The sequence below is a fragment of the Quercus suber genome, unplaced genomic scaffold (genome assembly GCF_002906115.3).
Source record: "Quercus suber isolate HL8 unplaced genomic scaffold, Cork oak 2.0 scaffold_339, whole genome shotgun sequence".
Lineage (NCBI taxonomy): Eukaryota > Viridiplantae > Streptophyta > Magnoliopsida > Fagales > Fagaceae > Quercus > Quercus suber.
In genome coordinates, this window is record NW_027069791.1 from 131,045 (window position 1) to 151,878 (window position 20,834).

The following is a 20,834-nucleotide window of genomic DNA, read 5'->3' on the forward strand; positions in this document are numbered from 1 at the left end:
AAAATAGTGAAATGGATTGGTATAAAAGAGATGATAAATTACACAAATATTCCTTGAGGTTGGGGGATGATATTCCACAACAAACAAAATAATACTTTCTTCCCTTGATATTTGAAAAAAATCAATATTTTAGTTCTTCCATTAATAACAATAACAAAATATTCTAAATTTTGAGAAGATTTCTTGACTAAATTCTAACTATGGTTTGGTGATAAGGACAAATATTTAACAAAAAAAATCCTTTCACTATTGTGTATCGAAAGTTGGTTTGCATCCATGGTCCAAATTAAAATGTATAAAGTACACTGTCCAACTACATAACTTTTTCTTTTTCATTATTTCCATTGTTATGCCTCTATCACGTACAAAAGTGTTGTCCCTTTCAGCTCATCAATATGGATTCTGGAATTGCTAGCAACATAAGCATATGTCGGTACTAGGAGTACTCAATTTATGTTGATTTCGCTATTAAGAGTTTTGAATTTAATATTGTTCCGCAAACCCCCCAAATATTTTTCAAATTTGCACCAAAACATTATACGAGTTAAAATCTTACATTATTTTGCCAATTCAACATAAGCGACTAAATACCTAATTTTGCCAATTCAACAAGGATGGTTAAATACCTACAACTCGCCTCAAATGAATCAAACCCACCTTACTCTACAGCTTTACACGAGTTCTCTTCATCATAAAGAGCCCTACTCTGTGAAAAAAAAAAAAAAAAAATACTCACCCTTCAGGGGGGCGGGGGGGCAGGACGACCATGCGTGACTCATCTTCTTGGGCATGACTAAAGAGACACCTTCTGCTAGAGAATGTTGAATTGAGTTATAGTTATTGTGACTGGGGTGTCACAGATCTCACCCTAACACCCTAAGAGAGCTAGCAGGACAGGGTGCGACGCATGAGTACTCCTACCTTCTATCTCCAATATTTGCTAGGGTTCGAATGAGGAATCATTATGCATGTGCACGGGAACCTTACCACTAGGCCACCCTTCTTGCGGCGGGACGAGACACCCTTAATCCGATTGTTATGCTACCTTTTTATAATTGGAGGGAACTTTCCCCGCTCTCTTCTCTGCCTCCCAAAATATGTCCTTAAATGCTAATCTATATCCGTTCCCAAAGATACCCTCGGAAGTCAACTCCACCTGACAGTGGAACATTGGAAAAAGGGTATGCACTTTATTGTAATTAAAGTAAAATACGAGTGCCTTTTATAAAATAATAGAAAATAAAACTGGGTCTATTTCATAAACTCCCATATAATACTAATAGAATTATAGAAGGCGTTAAAAAAGAAAAAGAAAAAAAAAATAGGCGCTTGAAGTAGCGAGGTTTATGAGTGGAAAACGAAACCCTTAACATTTCTGCTGGACTCACTCAAGCACTTGAAAAGAAGAAGACAAAACCCTTTAAAGGTGATTTATGTTATTTCTGACTTCTCTTTCATTTTTCTTTCTACAAATTTTTAGCTACTCTCTATTGTGTACATCGTTCAATTTCGATTTGAGTCTCTGTATCTTAATACTATGTTGTAATATTTCTTTTCTTAAAGTTTGTGATACCCATCCGAGAAAAACGCATTCTTTCTCTCTCAATACCACTAGAAATTCTGAATTGAGTTGATAAAATTTGTTCTTAGAGTTGTCAATTCAGGAGCATGATTCATGGTATGAAAATTAGTCAATTTAGAACTTGTTGTTGCTGTTGTTGTTGTTGTTGTTGGTGGTGGAGGACCCAAAATTCTATGCAGTAGATTTAGAATTCGGAAGCAATGCTTAATGCATTCTGGAACGATTGAAACGATGTGAATATAGCTCTATGGAGCTCTAAATTTGCCAATTATCATGTGTTTTTAGCCGCTTTACCAAGTATGACGGGAGCTCTTAAGGATTGCTCCCTATTGTTGGTCAAGTTTAGAAAGTTCAAATTTTTAAAGGGGACATTGTTTAATGCAATGCCTTTTTAATGAAAAGATATGCTTTTCGAAAACTTACCCTCTTTAATTTATAGTGGAAGAGAGGTATTCACTTTTTGAATGAAGTAAAAAGGGTAGTCAGGAAATTTATTTATTAGCTTTTCGAAGAAGACTACATTTTGGGCATCCTGAAATAGAATAGAGGACTAACAATTTGGTATAGAGGAGTATTTGTGTTTCTAATTGTTGCTTGTGAATGTTTGTGTCTGATGTTTATGGTGTAGTTGGTTGTCAATGGATTAACTTGTACCTATTGTTTTAGGAACATGACTTGTGTTGCTGGTAGTAGCACTCCCACGGCTGAGGATGATATTTCCCCGCTTTGGAAGTATGTAACAAAAATAGACAAGATAGGTGTAGGGGGAGGGAATTGTAAATTCCAATGCAGTTATTGTCAGTTGATTTTTAAAGGGTCGTATACTAGAGTTAAGTCTCACTTGCTAAAAATACCGGGTCAAGGAATTCGAGGATGCTCCAAAGTGACACCTCAAGATATTCAAGAAATGCAAAGAGTGGTAGTGGATCAAGCCGAACTGAAGGTTAGAAAAAATCCCCTTGAACTGGTTCCTTTGCTACTGCCACCGCCGCCACCGCCGCCGCCACCACCGCCGCCGCCTCCTCCTTTTAATGCAACCTCATGGTCTTCTAGTGCATGTTCTGGCATTGGGGCATCTGCCATTGGTTCATCTAGGCAGGAGAGTTTAGAGCCAAAGAAAAGAAAGGCCGTAGAATGTGCAATTGTAGGGAAATCGTCGACTCTTGAGGCTAAGGAACACTTAGATGCTATGATTTCCAAGATGTTCTATTCAGAGGGCTTGCCGTTTCAATTTGCTCGAAATCCATACTACGTAAGCGCATATTCTTTTGCTGCTGAAAATCTAATCAGTAATTATTGTCCCCCTGATATCAATATGTTGAAGACAACACTTCTTCAAAAAGAGAAAGCAAATATTGAGAGGTTGTTGGAACCCATCAAAAACACATGGAAGGAGAAGGGTGTAAGTATCGTAATTGGTGGATGGACTGACGAACAAGAGCAACCATTTGTAAGTTTAATGGCAGTAACTGAAGATTGGCCAATTTTTTTGAGAGCCATTCACTGTGAAGGTAAAAATGAGGATGAAAATTTTCTTGCTGTTTTGATTATGGAGACCATTGCTGAGGTTGGACCCCAAAATGTGGTTCAAGTGATAACAAACAATGCCCCTGTTTGTAGGGCTGCTGGAATGCTTGTTGAGGCCCAATATCCACATATTTTTTGGACGCCGTGCGTGGTTGAAAGCATCAATCTTGTTATAAAAAATTTATGTGAAGCAAAAGACACTGAGGCTAAAGATGTTACATATGATGAATGTAGGTGGATTACAACAATTATTGCAGATGCTATGGTAGTAAAAAATTTCATTATGCATCACTCAATGAGAACAGTCATCTTTGAACTGTTTGCTAATTTGAAGATGCTTGCAATAGCAGATACACGCTTTGCCACAATGATTGTCTTGCTCAAAAGGTTTAAACTCATTAAAAGCGACCTTGAGAACATGGTTAATAGTGATAGATGGGCTTGTTTGGAAGTTGATAGTGTTCAAAAGGCACAATTTGTGAAGGAAAAAGTACTAGATCACTTATGGTGGGAAAAGATTGATTACATACTTTCATTTATTGATCCCATATATCAAATGCTAAGGGTTGCTATTGCAGAGAAGCCTTCTCTTCATTGTGTATATGATATGTGGGACTCGACAATTGAAAGAGTAAATGTGGCTATATATCAACATGAAGGGACACAGGAAGATGAGGATTCAACCTTTTATTCTGCAGTGCACAAAATACTAGTTGATGGGTGGGACAAAAGTCACACACCTCTTCATTGCTTGGCACATTCATTGAACCCCAGGTGAATTCTGAGCTCCAATATGCTTAATGTTTGTTAGGTTTTATAATCATAATTAGATCAATACTCTAAGGATAAGTGTATTATATTGATTTCTTACAAGGAGCTATCATTTCTTGTTTTCTAGGTACTATAGCAGAATGTGGCTTGATGAGGCTCCTAACCGTGTTGCACCCCATAGGGATGCAGAAATTTCTCGTGAAAGGAACAAATGTATGAAAAGATATTTTCCAGATATTGAGGAGCGAACAAAGGTCAATACTGAGTTTGCAAAGTTTGCAGCTAAGTATGATAAGTTTGGAGATCATGATTCCTCGCATGATAGAGGAATCATGGATCCAAAGATTTGGTGGATTGTCCATGGGTCTTCAGTGCCCAAACTACAAAGTTTAGCCATAAAACTACTTGGACAACCTTGTTCCTTATCTTGCTGTGAGAGGAATTGGAGTACATATTCGTTCATAAATTCGATCAAGAGGAACAATATAGATGCAAAATTTGCTGAAGATTTACTATTTGTGCATACCAATCTTCGTCTCTTGTCAAGAAGAAGTCCACAATACATGCAAGGAGAGAACAAAATGTGGGATGTGGGAGGAGATGCTTTTGAATCGTTTGAGGGTGCTGGCATGCTTGAGACTGCATGTCTTTCACTTGATGAACCAGAGTTGGAGGCTGAAGTATTTGCTGATGCAAGAAATGGCTATGATGTTGAGCCTATTAAAGTGGGGTCCAGTGGAAGAAATTTTTAGTTTTACTTTTTATGATCTGTTTTCCTTGATTGAGTGATGGATAGTGAATTTCTGATAGTGATATCTTTATATGGAGTTAGATACTTTAATGGGGTCAAGTACTGTTCTGTATTATAATGGTTTTTAGATGCAATTAATTTTGATTTATTTGTTCATGTATTTCAGTTTGCACCTTCTGCTGTTTATTGCTTTAGGTATGTATGATTGAGTCTTTGTCTATTTCTTTTGTTATTTTAAAAAGAATGTTTTCCTCATTTTTCCTTTATTGCTAAGCAAACAAATTGCAGATTCTGGCAACATGGTCATTGAACATTAAAAGATACAACTCATTTTTTTAGAACTTCAAAAATTTCATTGCCATATGTGTGTGTGAGTTTTTTTTTATTTTTGTTCTTTTGGCACTTTCGGCCTTGTCATATCTCACTGAAATACTTACTACTATTCAGTGAGATAATTGTTTTTATGATCAATTCTGCTTGGATATTAGTGGAGTTTACATGAGCAGAGTTAGTCTTAAGGCTGTGAACTCTTGTAAAATACTTTATTTTCTAGTTTTCACTATCAATATTGGCTGCCTGTTATAATGTGCTTGTGGACTGGTGCTAAATAAACAGAGAGCAGTGCATTTGTTTTTAGCATGGAACAGTAAACTGAACTTTGTTATGTGGTAGTATTGTTAATGCACAGTGCAAGTAGATGGTGAAATATCCAATTTGCCCCCTGATATCTGTAGAAAGCTATCAGTGTGATTTATCACATACCTGAATTCATCTGACCACGGTTGAGTTTTGTAGTACAGTTCACTAATATGCATTTCATACATATGTTGTAAATTTATAATTTATCATAATTAGTGAGGTTACTTTTAGGTGGATTAGTATGCTCTGACTTGTAGCTGAACCATCTCAATAGTCTCTCATAATTTGATTACAGGTGTGGGTTCTCTTTTTTTTTTTTTTTTCATACCGACCTATTAGCCTCTCTAGAGGTACTTTCTCTAATACATTAATAATGCATCATTCTATAGCTGGGGCCAACTGGCAAAGCAATTGAGATATGTTTACCCAGTTGTGTATAGGACTTAATAATTTTTAGTTGAAACAATCAACATGAAAGAAATTAGGTTTCAACTCATTACTTGGTGTCAGGCCTGAAAATTGGTTGGCGGATCTTACTTCAAGTTTTGTGGTGCCCAGTTGTACTCATTATTTACTAGTTAGTAAATCATGATCAAATGGCAAACCTGTATCATTAATTGATACAAGGATCTCTATTTGTGCCCATATTCTACTTGGTCTTGTTCATTTTAGCCCCTGAAAAAAGAAGAAAAAGGTGTTGTTTGCTATTTTTATAGTAGTTCCCATCTAGTTGCAAGTAATTTTTAAACTATATACTGTGCCTTTATGTTCTATAGTTGTTAAACTTACCCTGCAATTCCTAATTGTTTTGGTTTTTGTTTTCTCGCTCCATATTCCAAATATTGGCTGCTTGCATTTGCATTTTGTTCTTCCATGATTATTTCCATTCAGGATATTTTATTAAACTGGTGCACTTTAAGCTGCATTATGTTTATGCCTAATGAAAGTGCAGAAAGTCTGCTCATAATTCAATAATTTTTTAATATTTATATATTTAGAAAATTATCAGTATGATCCATGGAAGGTAGGATTTGGTGTGTTTGGGTGGTTGGGGCCATTACCTTTTATGTAGTTCATTTTTTGGGGTGTTACCATTTCTTCTTGCCCTTATTTTGTGTTAGCCTAAAGAACATATAAGTACCTTCAATTGACAATAATTGTGAGCATATATTGTTCATTGGGTTTGCGCAACTGCCTTCTTTTTATCAAGTCTCTAGTGCTTATATGTTTTGAATTGGTTTTGTACTACTTATGCTTTGCCTTCTTTGTATAGTTAATTAACTTGAGTATTTCTGTTGGTATAGGCGTGTGCTTCGATGGATCCCCAAGTTTTGTGATATTAGGCTTCATTGCTAAAGGTATGTGATCTTTTCATCATTAGCTGAAATAGAATCTGTTTGATTGTGTGTACATCATTGATATCCTAAAACTGCAAAAAATTTTAAGTGACATCTGACAGAACTTCTTCTGAAGCAAAACTATGCTTCTCTTGTCCTTAGTTGGATGATGCAGGACCATTAAGAAAGTTTAGCACTAATAAGGATTATTGTTTAAGAGTTTAGGTTAAAAAAGAATAAATGTTGACGGCTTCTCGGGGCTTAAACAGGGGATAACAGAAAATAACATAAATAAAACACTAGGCAATCACACAGGGTTCCTTGGCAAGCTTAAAATAAGTTGCTGAATGTTATTTAATCAAAATATTCTGAAATAACATGATTACAAAAGAGCCTCTATATAGGGGCTATAGTTATCATTTTCCTAGTAGGACTTGGACTCTAAATAACCTATTCCTAGAATGAATAGAAATACTAATAATAATTAAATAAAAGACTTAATAATACGTAAACATAAAATAAGACTAATGGGCCTTTGGTACGGGCAAGGACAGGCCTTTCTAGCCCTTTCCAGATTTCTAGAAATTACCAAATTTCCCTTATTCTAATAGACCTTAATCAGCAGCTTCTCAACCTAAAAGACTCAATGCTAATAACTAAAATGACCTATCAAAGGTGCAAAGAAGGTCCGACATCAAAACTAGACCACAATTCTTGAATCTTTGTATATTTAATCTTCTTTTTCCTTGAGCTCTTCCTTGTCCTCATCATTGGACAAGCTGTATGGTATGTGTTTGATAAAAGGCATGTTGCAGATATCCATGCCCATGGTCCTGGAATCACGTTTATTACATGAATATTGCATACATCTTGGAGTTTTCGTTGCTAATATCTTCTTCTTTTTTAAAAATGTTTTTACTAGTCATTGTACCTTTTTTGTTCCTCAACACCCCCCCCCCCTCCCCCTCCCTCTCTTTTTTTGTTCCTCTTCCCTCTTCATCCTTATAGTTGCCTTAATTATCTTTCAGGTTCTCAATATTTTTTTCTTCTTGAGGATCCCACATGTTGCAAACAAAAAAATTAAAAGAAATCACTATGTCGCGGGTTGATTTGGTCTTTAGACATCCCTAATGTATTCTTAGCTGATTTTTTTTTTTATTAGCATTTGAGTACACAAATTAGCACCATATTTATGCAGTACTTATGTTGGTTTTGCAAATCCCTCGAAAGTCCTCAATAGGCACACTCCCAAATTAGGAAATAAATGTCATACCAAACACCTGGAAATATTTTTCAGAGCATTTTTAGGAATGCAACTGAAAACCAGAAAAGAAAACATTTTCAATTGAAAACATTTTTACATAAAAAATGTTTTACAACAAAACAACCAGAGCCTAAATGAATTGTGGAATACTTACTAATTCACTTTTATTGACTCAATGGCTTACAATCTTATGATTTGTGGTCTAGGTTAAGAGAATCCTTCATCTAGTTGAAATCTTCTTTTGTAATATTATTTTTTGAATGGCCTCTCCAAGGAGCTCTAGCTCAACTGGTACCTCCTCTTATAAGTCTAGGTGGAGAATGATGTTCTGGGCCTGACCCTACCTGACCCTTCCCAAAAAATTATTTACCGTGTTTTCTTTGTAAGCTTCTTGTCCCTTCCCCTAAGAAACTGTTTGACTGACTTCTCTAAGGGAAAAAAAAAATCCTCCATATTGTCCACCTATAAAAGGAAACGTGATATACATTGAAGTTATATTTCAATGCTTGATCTCTCTTAAAATTATTTCCATAATAAAGTAATGTCATTGAGTTGTATTTGGATTTATAGATTATATTTTCCTTTTTAAAAGTTATTAAATTTCAATTTGCTCTTTACATACCGAGTTACATTTTAAAATTCTTATATTTAAATCAATCATTTAAGTTAATACAATATATATACATATATTTTTTTTAATCATATGAAATTCATAATATATACCTATAGCTATTTGATATTGTCACGAAACATGTCCATAATTAAATTATATTAAGTCCCAATTTAATCCTAAATGAACTTGTATTGAAAAGGATTTTCCAAATATTGTTCTAAATTTGGAAAAATTTAGTCCTGATTTCAATTATAGTTCACATTTATATTATACTTCTTACAGCCATTAAATTTTTGATTAATTAATTATAATATTAGTTGATAATTAGTTTTCTATATTCTATTTTAATTTTGCCCCTATAAACTAAAATTCTGGCTCCACCATTGGGTGTGTGTAATTTACCAAAAAAAAGTTGCTTTTATTATTACTGCTAAGTTACATACCTATTTGGTGGATTTTGAATCCACAATCTCAACCTCCAGTGGATGTTGAATCCACAACCTCATCCATCCTCCACTTAGCACTTGCAAGGGAAGGAGGTGTCACTTTAGCTAGAGCTCATTCCTCCTAGAAATTGATTTTTAGATCCTATCCTTTTGTTTTGTTCTTCTTTTTGTTTCTCAAGCACAAGTCCCCTTTTAGAGTTTTTTGTTCTACATCAATTTTGGTATTAGAGCAAACAAACATTGATCCATCAGTTGCCTGTCTTCGACACCAATAATTATCTCATGTCTTGGATATATGCAACCTCCTTATTGTGTGTGGGTGCCACAGACTCACACATTGTACGTGAAATGGAGGATACATATCCGATATATGAGATATCTCCTCCTTTGACACCAACATCCAAGACACCATCACTCATAACAATAATATCAGTTGACCCATGCCGATAAACCCAAAATCACCCCAACCTACTCAAATCCCACCACCCTGGTCACCCTTTCATCTCCAAATAGCAACCACATCAACAATAAAACCACTACCGTGGAAGCCAAAGATATCACTCTCACCCCAACCACCGAAACTTCCTTAAGCCGCAATTGTTGCCTTTCAACGATTTGGTTTTTTTTCCCCCTGATAGATAAGATAGAAATCAACTTGTGGCTGCGCTATGATGATTGCTTTTTATCATCATCTTTAGACCAAAATAACAACTTTTTTTTTTTTTTTTTTTGGTGTAGGCGAGATTTTGAACCTCAAATGTCTTATTCAACAATGTGTTATTCTTTCCCAAATAAACCCTCGTAGCCGGACAAAACCATAAAAGACTTATCATCCTATATCTGTCAGCACTAACAACCCACTTGTCCCAGGAAGACCCAACCAGTGTAAGCTCATGACTCAGACTCTTGGGCACCACCCAAACCATCAGCAGCAACCAAGCTTAAACTTGGTTTCTTGATTCGACAACTCACATTAACAGGCAGCCCCAATCAGATACGATCTGGGTATGCGAAGATTTACTGATTCATGTAATCACAATCTTGTGAACATGTCGGCTGAAATACCAAATTGAAGCTCTGTCATTGACCCATTGCACCGCTGTTGACTTTGACCACAAAGCCACACATCCCAAACATCTTTGGGCATTGTCAAAGCCCACTGAAGAGGCTGACTAGCTGCCGCCACCACCACCACCACCAAGCCCTTAAAATCCATTTTCTAGAGATTAAAACCAAACCCATTAACGATCCCCAGTCCCTTCAACCTGACCTTTTAGAAGGGGGGAAAAACTCCAATCCCAGTTCACCCATTACTCAACCTGACCCATCAAAAAAAAAAAAAAAACAAACAAACGGTTCAGCCTAACTTGGTCCATGTGGGGAAAAAAAGAAGCCCCACTCACTCCCAAGGTTTCCCACCCATCTAATATCAACATGAGCTACACTGATAGGAATTGAGTGTCTCCCACTGCAGGAGAGTTCGAGTGGACACTAAATTAGACCCATTTGATTGCTTTTGTTGGACCTAATTAATTGTGATTGATGCTGTTAAAGAGATTTTATTTTATTTGTATTTCCATATACTATGCTATGTTGCATGGAGATATGGACATGATATGTAGTACGGCGACACAGCATTTCTTGAAAAACTAGATTACGACACGGATAGGATACGACAATTAATTAATTAATTAAAATTTATTTTTAGGTATATATATTTTATAACTGGACATATTTTTTTTATACATTGATCAGCACGGCAGGGCAATAAGTATTACTATGTACTCTTGGCATTAGTTTATTTTCTTTCCATGTTGATGTAATTTGGAGAGCCTATCAAAAGGCCATGGACTGAACAATCAGGATTAGATAGTTGATCAGGGATTTATTAAATTTGAGTTGGAATTTTCTGAGTTTTTGGTGATGATTCCAAGGAAGCCTAGGTGCTGATTGATAGGTTCCTATCCTTTTCCTACACTGGTTGATTCCAAGCAACTCAAGGTGGTGAACTGGTGAGTCTTGGGTTCTATTTTTCTTTTCCAAAGCTTTGTGCTGATTTAAAGCAAACCTTAGTTGGTTCATAGGTCTTAGTCCTTTGTGTTATTCTTATTTTTGTTTCTCAAACACAAGTCCCCCTCGTTCATTGTCCTGCATCAGTCTGTGCTTGTACTCTTAGGTAATATTGAAAATATGCCTTGGTAGGGTTTTCGAATGTTTCAGTTGCAAAAGATGACATAGACAAAGCACTGGTGACTGGCTGAAGAACCCTATGGCATTTTCATACCTTATTTTATTGGTTAAGAAATACACATACACACACACATATAATACTTTGGGTTTAAACCATTTATCAAATGTCTATGTAACTGTTGTATATGTCAAATTGATGGGTGTCTTCAAAAGTGTGATTACTGTTGCTTATAGGTGAACATTGTCTTCAATTCTGTATAAGGAAAAGTTTTGATTGGGGCCCCATCTAGTCTTGTGCCTCGTTAAATTGCTAAGAAACTCACGTAACATCTCTGCTATTCACTTGTGAAGTTTAATCATCTATGGTCTCAGTGGCTTTATTGCCTACATTGACATGTTGGCTTTAGCGACTGTTTTAAAATCATGGCATGCTGTTGGCTTTTGTGACTGTTCTAAAATCACGGCATGCTAAAATTTACTTTTAACATATTTCATTTTCTGAATTTTACATCTTGACCATCAGAGAGATTTCAGTTTAAAGACAAAATTATGCTTTCTCATTGAACAAGAGTGATTATTAAAGCCAGAACTTTTCTTATTGACCTCAATGCAAGGTTTTCATTTTTTTTACCTCAATTGAACTTCTTGAACTAATACATGAATTTTCCCTTCCATATATTAGGTGGCGTGTTCCTTTATAAGTGAGTGTTTCATTTTGTTACCGAAAAAGGTTGTGAGAGAGAATGCGTTTCTTCCAAATCCAAACTATATATATGGTCTGTATTTTTATTTTAAGCAGAACGCCAAATTCAGTTTATGAGGGATTTTCATGTAAGAGTTTTTTCTCCCATTTACAACTTGATCTGATTATGCCTGGATGCCAGTTTGAATAAATTCTATGAACTATGAAGAAGGTCCGAAAGGCTTAATTATGTGCCTGTTAAGATGAAAACTGCCTATTCTAACTTTCAACAAAGAATCTCTGATGTGGACGCTAAACTTTTGTCATACTACTTTTTTACTTGGTGCCATATTTCTTATCATAAGAAGAAACAATAAAATCTTATTCCTATTGAACTACACCTCATGAAGAGGTCATCAAAAAAAAAAAAAAAAAACAAAACAAAAACAAACAAACAGTTCAGCCTAACTTGGCCTGTGTGGGGAAAAAAAAAGCCCCACTCACTCCCAAGGTTTCCCACCCATCTAATATCAACATGAGCTACACTGATAGGAATTGAGTGTCTCCCACTGCAGGAGAGTTAGAGTGGACACTAAATTAGACCCATTTGATTGATTTTGTTGGACCTAATTAATTGTGATTGATGCTGTTAAAGAGATTTTATTTTATTTGTATTTCCATATACTATGCTATGTTGCATGGAGATATGGACACGATATGTAGTACGGCGACACAGCATTTCTTGAAAATCTAGAATACGACATGAATAGGATACGACAATTAATTAATTAATTAAAATTTATTTTTAGGTATATATATTTTATAACTGGACATATTTTTTTTATACATTGATCAACACGGCAGGGCAATAAGTATTACTATGTACTCTTGGCATTAGTTTATTTTCCTTCCATGTTGATGTAATTTGGAGAGCCTATCAAAAGGCCATGGACTGAACAATCAGGATTAGATAGTTGATCAGGGATTTATTAAATTTGAGTTGGAATTTTCTGAGTTTTTGGTGATGATTCCAAGGAAGCCTAGGTGCTGATTGATAGGTTCCTATCCTTTTCCTACACTTGTTGATTCCAAGCAACTCAAGGTGGTGAACTGGTGAGTCTTGGTTTCAATTTTTCTTTTCCAAAGCTTTGTGCTGATTTAAAGCAAACCTTAGTTGGTTCATAGGTCTTAGTCCTTTGTGTTATTCTTATTTTTGTTTCTCAAACACAAGTCCCCCTCTTAGAGTTCATTGTCCTGCATCAGTCTGCTTGTACTCTTAGGTAATATTGAAAATACGCCTTGGTAGGGTTTTTGAATGTTTCAGTTGCAAAAGATGACATAGACAAAGCACTGGTGACTGGCTGAAGAACTCTAGGGCATTTTCATACCTTATTTTATTGGTTAAGAAATACACACACACACACACATATAATACTTTGGGTTTAAGCCATTTATCAAATGTCTATGTAACTGTTGTATATGTCAAATTGATGGGTGTCTTCAAAAGTGTGATTACTGTTGCTTATAGGTGAGCATTGTCTTCAATTCTGTATTAGGAAAAGTTTTGATTGGAGCCCCATCTAGTCTTGTGCCTCGTTAAATTGCTAAGAAACTCACGTAACATCTCTGCTATTCACTTGTGAAGTTTAATCATCTATGGTCTCAGTGGCTTTATTGCCTACATTGACATGTTGGCTTTAGCGACTGTTTTAAAATCATGGCATGCTGTTGGCTTTTGTGACTGTTCTAAAATCACGGCATGCTAAAATTTACTTTTAACAAATTTCATTTTCTGAATTTTACATCTTGACCATCAGAGAGATTTCAGTTTAAAGACAAAATTATGCTTTCTCATTGAACAAGAGTGATTATTAAAGCCAGAACTTTTCTTATTGACCTCTATGCAAGGTTTTCATTTTTTTTACCTCAATTGAACTTCTTGAACTAATACATGAATTTTCCCTTCCATATATTAGGTGGCGTGTTCCTTTATAAGTGAGTGTTTCATTTTGTTACCGAAAAAGGTTGTGAGAGAGAATGCGTTTCTTCCAAATCCAAACTATATATATGGTCTGTATTTTTATTTTATGCAGAACGCCAAATTCAGTTTATGAGGGATTTTCATGTAAGAGTTTTTTCTCCCATTTACAACTTGATCTGATTATGCCTGGATGCCAGTTTGAATAAATTCTATGAACTATGAAGAAGGTCCGAAAGGCTTAATTATGTGCCTGTTAAGATGAAAACTGCCTATTCTAACTTTCAACAAAGAATCTCTGATGTGGACGCTAAACTTTTGTCATACTACTTTTTTACTTGGTGCCATATTTCTTATCATAAGAAGAAACAATAAAATCTTATTCCTATTGAACTACACCTCATGAAGAGGTCATCTTTCGAATCTGTCCTTCCCCTTCGTCCTCTCCTTGAAGTCAAAGCTAGCTTATGTGTGTGTGTGTGTGTGTGTGTGTATATATATATATATATTTTAAATAATAATAAAAAAAAAAGTTCTCCAAATATGATGTCATTAAACCTTTTTTTCTTTGAAGTTTTGTTGCTTGGGTCATGATATTGACATTCCAAATTCATACACCAATTTTTCCCCCTTGTTTCCTTATGCAAACAGTGTGGCTGATATTGCCATCCTTCTGGAATCTGGACCATTGAACCACACGTTTGTATTACTCTTAGGAAATATACGTGAAGAAATATAAGTTACTTAATCCTTCAGAGCTCAGAATAAGTCCAACTGTCCCTCAAATGATGGCTGCTGAGGAAAAAACTTTAGTGGAAATCTTGGAAGAGCATAATCCAATTGACCTTGCCAAGTACATAAACTATGTAAGCGCCCCACAAGCTGGTGCAATAGCAACATTTTCCGGCACAACACGCGACACCTTTGAAGGAAAAGTAGTCTTGGAGCTAAGATATGAGGCATATACACCAATGGCAATCCGATACCTTAAATCCATTTGTTCATCTGCTAGATCATCCTGGAATCTCCACTCCATTGCTGTTGCTCACCGGCTGGGGCCGGTTCCAGTGGGAGAAACAAGTGTCTTCATTGCAATCTCATCTGTTCACCGAATTGATGCATTGGATGCTTGTAAGTATGTGATTGATGAGTTAAAGGCAACGGTTCCTATATGGAAGAAGGAGGTTCTTGCTAATGGAGAGGTCTGGAAGGAGAATTCAGAGTTCCTAGAGAGGAGATTGGAGCTTGGAAAGAAGGATGGGGACTGCTGCGGGAAAAAGGTTGAGGCCGAGGTGCATGACAAGAAGGGCTGCTGTGGGACTAAGGTTAAGGTCAATGAAGAAGGAATTGCCAACAACAGCACCCGTCATGAAGGCTCCGGTGAAGTTGACTAATTTCTTTTTCTTTTTTTGGCCGAATGGGGAAGATCCTATTCATTTGCAATTTATCACTTTATATTAGAATAATGGTTTCTAATAATGGTTAAGTGAATAAATTTAACACTTCCTAACAATTTTAAGCTTTTGGGACAATTATTAATTTATCTCTTCTTCTTCTTTATTTGTTTATTATCATTTTTCTTTTCCCATCATACTATTATAATGTTACTTCGCCTTGAAAGTGGGAGACATAGCATCTCTTGATTCTCTTCCCATCCTTTGTGTGTGTCCACATGAGTGACTTTGACAGAATTTTGGGACTGGGTGGTGGAGGCCGGTTTGGATTAGGAATATATGTCTTAAACGTAGTGCGTGGGGGAATCTCTTTTGGGGTCTCTATCCTGAAATAACATGGCACAATGCTTAGCCACTGCTCTTTATAGCCACTTTTTTTTCTCCTAGTAAAAAGATGTGATTTTGGGGGGACCAGAAAAGTTCTTTGAATTTGAATAAGAAAAGCCATGGCTGCAAAAAAATTTCTTCATTGTTTAAACCTTTCATACAAGAATTTGAACCATGCAAGAAGAACATTCTCATACAAAAAATTTTGTTACTTTTTTTTTTTTTACAACCGTTAAGATAGCATGTTGTCAGTAATAAGACTCACAATTTGACACAATGGAAATTGCCTTTACACCATCTCAACTATGATAGGAAAATGCATCCCACCAAAAGTTATTGGTTACATGACATTCAGTAACCAAACATAGAAGAGGCAAAGAACACCTGGTAAAACTAATCACAATGAAGGATGGCCACAAGTACTTTTAGTAATCATCATTACACAAAAGCGTCCCACACTTGTTTTTACAAACTACAAGTGAAGAAGAAAGAATAACAAATAGAAGCTAAATGACGGATCATAACAGCAAAATGATCTCCCTATTGACAATTGCCAGCCAATTAACAACAGTGGCATGACATACTGGTAACTAATGCCATCATCTAAGTTGAATTCAAGTTCTTCAAGATGATTTGCTTGACAGGCTTTTGGCTGGGGTGAGAAGAGCAACAGCACCCCTATCTGAACTTGTGAATTTCCTATGCACTGCCTTGAGCTTACCTTCTGCAGCCACAGAATGTAAGCTTACCAAGAGCTCTGCGCAATCCCTGTTACATTGCAAAGTAAACATCATCAATTGTGGTACATGGAAAGAGATGCATATAATAAACTTAATGTTCATCAGCTTATGTACTTTTGACTAACAAAACAATAAGTATCTAGTCTTACTTTAGCTGGCATTCAGAATAGCCTGTGTAGTGCTCTAGAGTTTCATTCCAGAAAGGGCTGTTGTCAAGGGTACATCGTGCAGCATAAACAGCAGAAGCAGCAATCTTTGAAGGGCAGTATGAAGTTATAGTAGGATAGTGCAGTAGACCAAGTTCAGCTAAGAAAAACACCATATTCTCCATCTACACATCATAATAATCACATAATAGTCCTGATTATCTCTTACAATTAGAATGTTAGACATGAAATTTCTCAAGATCACAACAAAATTTGTGTACCTCCTTATCAGATGGCACAGAGGCCTTGATATATCGAACAAGGAAAACATAAGGAGTTGGGACTGTCATTAACCATTCCAGCTTTTCCAAGATTGTTTTCTCCATGACCAATATCTGTTCCCTAAGATAGGCATTGTCTGAAATGCAAACAAAGTCATTGACCTGCACATTTTGAAAACCCAAGATTAGGCAAAAGAACATTTCATTAAAAACAAAATCATTGAGCATGTACTGATCCCTACCTCTGGTGCCCAAATCTCTTCATACTTGCTTGCAATTAGCATTGAGCTGATTCCAACCAACTGAAGTTCCCTCCTAGATACCGCCATTATTGAAAGGAATCGATCCACAATATTTATTGTGAGATACAAGGTCTCTGGCGTGAGTTCAAATTTGCGATGAACCTCTATCAACCAGTCTACAAGGATTGATCTCATCTTAGCATTTATGTCTGTCTGCTTAATCATGTAGTCATGCACTTGACTCAAATCCTGCATCAGAAAATTCTAACATTAGACACAGAGAGAGAGAGAGAGAGAGAGAGAGAGAGCCAGAAGGTATAAAGACAGTACCTCAGTCTCTTTGTAGAACTTGTACATTTCATCCACATATTCAGCCACCGCCAATTCATTGTCAACATCAGCAGCATCGATGTTTTCTATCAGATCCTTGGGCTTTTTGGTGATTCCACAAGCAGCCTGTGAGGTTAATCAAGTTTAGTACAAACAATGAAACAGAACATGATCAACAATTAGAAACCACAATGGGGGTCCTAAAATACAAAAATTACCTTGCTTCGAGCAGTGAGTATTGCAGTGAGGGTCTTCACATTCTTCCTTGAAGGCCCATCCTTTGATTTTCTTCTACCAGCACATTTACCCTCATCCTCTTCATCTGAGCTAATCACAATCACCTCCTCAGGATTAGGCTTCTTGACAATCTTTTGAGCTGCCGCCACCTTTGTTGCTACACCGCCTTTCTTCACAACGACCCCATATCCAGCTACTGCACCTAAAGCATCTTTAATTGGTTTCTGCAACTTCACACAAATTCAGTACATCTATTAATTTGGTATTCAAGACTTGACTGAAAACATATATGTTTCAAATAAATGGTATGCTACCTTGTTCTTCTCTGCTGCTGCTTGTGCATTTGCAATTAGTTCTGTACAAAAAGCCCTGCAAGACAAGAATTACACATATAAGCACGTGAGCAAGGTGATGTGTGTGTGTGTGTGTGAGAGAGAGAGAGAGAGAGAGAGAGAGAGAGAGAGAGACCTTGCAATGGGCTGAGCTTGAAGCTTCACTTCTACAGCTCTCTCAGCAACCATATTACCAATATCTTGGAGAACCCGCCTAGTCCTTCCTTCTGCAGGTACATTCTTCTGCATTCCTTCACCTGAAAATACCAGTAATCTCAAAATCAAAAGGCTTTTCAAAAGAAAAAGCTAGAACACAAATACCAGGCTATGGGGGCAAAAACATAAGAACCTGAAATAGCCCAAATACAAATTGAGCAAAGAGATCCAAATACAATTTATAATGATAACAATTAACAAGGAGAGCTTCTCATCAACAAATATCCGAACATTTACAAGCAACTATGTTAAATCTTAAATTGAAAACCTTATATTTTGCAAAACCCAATTAGCCGTCAAGAAAAATCACTAATTTGCACAAAACAAAAGATCCCCACAAAATTGTAAATTACCACAAACCAAACATTTATTCAGATAGATCATATAGATGATCCTTTCTGTTTTGGATCTAATTCTTTCTTGTTTTCCAAAGATGTATCTTTTAATCAAATCTCTCAACCTAAAACGTTAGGAGCAAAAGAAAAATTCAAAAGAACTCAGAAAGAATCAAAGAAATTATCACTACATGGCTCTCCACAAAATCATTCAACATAACTCAAGAAGATAATGAAGAAACCCACAACCAAAAACCTTAAAAGAAAACCCAGTCGCAGATTCAAAACGTAGTTGTTCCATATCCCAAAAAAGAACATATGTTAAAAGAAAACCCAGATGCAGATTCAACCCAATAGTGGCTAACAGATCAGGAAAAGCAAAAAAACAGAACTGGGTTAGAAATCTAAAAAGGATATAGTACCTTTGAGTTGTTGATGTTGCAGAGGAACAAGAGCTCTAGAAGCCATATCTTGCTCTTGTTCTTGAGAATTATTATAGCGAAAAACTCCTCCAAAGCTAGACAACAGCGACGAAAAAAACACTTGGAGACGACTATTGCGTGTCTCTCCTCCTTCACCGTCTGGGGTCGCCACCTCGTTCCACCACAATTCTCTCTCTCACTCTATTTCTCTCTGAAAGTTTCTCTTTTTCAATTTCTATAAAACTTTTGGATTTGGTTTTGTTTTTTTTGCTGTGTGTGAATGTGTTTCTCTTTGAAGGGTTTGAATTTTGAGGAATACTTATATGAACCGAGGCCAAGCCCCAACGGTCGACTTCTTTATCGAATTTGAACCGTTAGATGGATGTGAAATCCAACGGCTCTTATTTAGTACCCCAGGCTTCAAGTTTTGGAATTTTATAGCCGTTAGCATTAGGGGTTTTCCGCTGGGTTAGTACCTTTTGGGTTTTTTAATGGGCCATGGGTTAAAGTAACCCAAGCCCGCTCTCCCATAACTTTAAAAGTAATAAGACCCATTAAAATAAAAATAAAATAAAACTATTTTGGCAAAAATGCAAAACACTTCCTCTAAGTTTTGTGAGTTTCCATTAGATGTACTTAAAACTATATAGTTTTGTATTCTTCAAGTTTCTAAATTATAAAAAAAAAAAGTTTCTAAATTAAAAAAAAAAAAGTAAACTAATAAAAAAATCTTACTAAAAAGGATATAGTACCTTTGAGTTGTTGTTGCAGAGGAACAAGAGCTCTAGAAGCCATATCTTGCTCTTGTTCTTGAGAATTATTATAGCGAAAAACTCCTCCAAAGCTAGACAACAGCGACGAAAAAAACACTTGGAGACGACTATTGCGTGTCTCTCCTCCTTCACCGTCTGGGGTCGCCACCTCGTTCCACCACAATTCTCTCTCTCTCACTCTATTTCTCTCTGAAAGTCTCTATCTTTTTCAATTTCTATAAAACTTTTGGATTTGGTTTTGTTTTTTTTTTGCTCTGTGTGAATGTGTTTCTCTTTGAAGGGTTTGAATTTTGAGGAATACTTATATGAACCGAGGCCAAGTCCCAACGGTCGACTTCTTTATCGAATTTGAACCGTTAGATGGATGTGAAATCCAACGGCTCTTATTTAGTACCCCAGGCTTCAAGTTTTGGAATTTTATAGCCGTTAGCATTAGGGGCTTTCCGCTGGGTTAGTACTTTTTGGGTTTTTTAATGGGCCGTGGGTTAAAGTAACCCAACCCCGCTCTCCCATAATTTTAAAAGTAATAAGACCCATTAAAATAAAAATAAAGTAAAACTATTTTGGCAAAAATACAAAACGCTTCCTCTAAGTTTTGTGAGTTTCCATGATGTACTTAAAACTATGTAGTTTTGTATTCTTCAAGTTTCTAAATTATAAAAAAAAAAAGTTTCTAAATTAAAAAAAAAGAAGTAAACTAATAAAAAAATCTTTTTCTGTGGGAAATATTTTTGGAACCTTTTTATGAGAAAATAAAAATATAATTAATTTCTTTTACAGCTTTTTATATTTTCTATAAAATTTGTATCAGAATTTTCCTAAAATAATTAACAATTGTCCTAAGGGTACTCATCCATTAAAAAATAAAAGGGAAAGAAATTGAAGAACACGTAGAAAATAAACCTGACAACTTTTCCTGTGATCATACAAGAATAACTAATAACTAATTTCAAAAGACCTGCAAACATTATCCCACAAATCATGAAAGATTTTAGGTCTAATCTATGCTTTTTAATATTTGCCTCTGAACCAACTAATCTTCCACATGTAGAGGTTGCCATGTCTCTTTAAAAAAATGTTGCCATGATTTTTTTTTTGGCTAGGTGTAGTAGCTTCATGCTGCTACTGGGTGGGGATTTTGGTTTGGGAAGGGAAATGGAGGTGAGTGTGGTGGTTTGGTTTGGTTTGGATCTAAGAACAATTGTTGAACAAATCTAAA

General features: G+C 35.9%; 2 protein-coding genes across 8 annotated transcripts; one reads left to right on the top strand and one right to left on the bottom strand.

Moving 5' to 3' along the window:
• Positions 1-1,273: 1,273 nt before the first annotated feature.
• LOC111987290 (molybdopterin synthase catalytic subunit) lies at positions 1,274-15,340 on the top strand. Of its 5 annotated transcripts, none has more exons than XM_024018986.2 (3): positions 1,274-1,426; positions 6,575-6,628; positions 14,432-15,340. In XM_024018986.2, exon 3 carries the CDS (start codon positions 14,566-14,568, stop codon positions 15,172-15,174), a length of 609 nt encoding a protein of 202 aa, XP_023874754.2. In that variant the 5' UTR covers positions 1,274-1,426; positions 6,575-6,628; positions 14,432-14,565; the 3' UTR covers positions 15,175-15,340. The 5 variants fall into 5 exon arrangements, with proteins under 5 accessions (XP_023874754.2, XP_065615777.1, XP_065615774.1 ...); XM_065759705.1 differs by having other exon boundaries at positions 14,497-15,340; XM_065759702.1 differs by lacking the exons at positions 6,575-6,628; positions 14,432-15,340 and adding exons at positions 2,249-3,883; positions 4,008-4,791 and having other exon boundaries at positions 1,275-1,426.
• Positions 15,341-15,733: 393 nt separating this feature from the next.
• On the bottom strand, positions 15,734-19,901 carry LOC111987300 (G2/mitotic-specific cyclin S13-7). 3 transcript variants are annotated; one of them, XM_024019002.2, is made up of 9 exons: positions 19,595-19,901; positions 18,006-18,126; positions 17,852-17,906; positions 17,519-17,767; positions 17,301-17,426; positions 16,971-17,219; positions 16,729-16,890; positions 16,451-16,632; positions 15,734-16,329 (listed from the first exon to the last, which is right to left on the bottom strand). In XM_024019002.2, the coding sequence occupies exons 1-9, from the start codon at positions 19,635-19,637 to the stop codon at positions 16,185-16,187; spliced, it is 1,332 nt and encodes a 443-aa protein (XP_023874770.1). In that variant the 5' UTR covers positions 19,638-19,901; the 3' UTR covers positions 15,734-16,184. The 3 variants fall into 3 exon arrangements, with proteins under 3 accessions (XP_023874770.1, XP_065615780.1, XP_065615779.1); XM_065759708.1 differs by lacking the exon at positions 19,595-19,901 and adding an exon at positions 18,843-19,140 and having other exon boundaries at positions 17,519-17,761; XM_065759707.1 differs by lacking the exon at positions 19,595-19,901 and adding an exon at positions 18,843-19,140.
• Between the last annotated feature and the right edge of the window lie 933 nt (positions 19,902-20,834).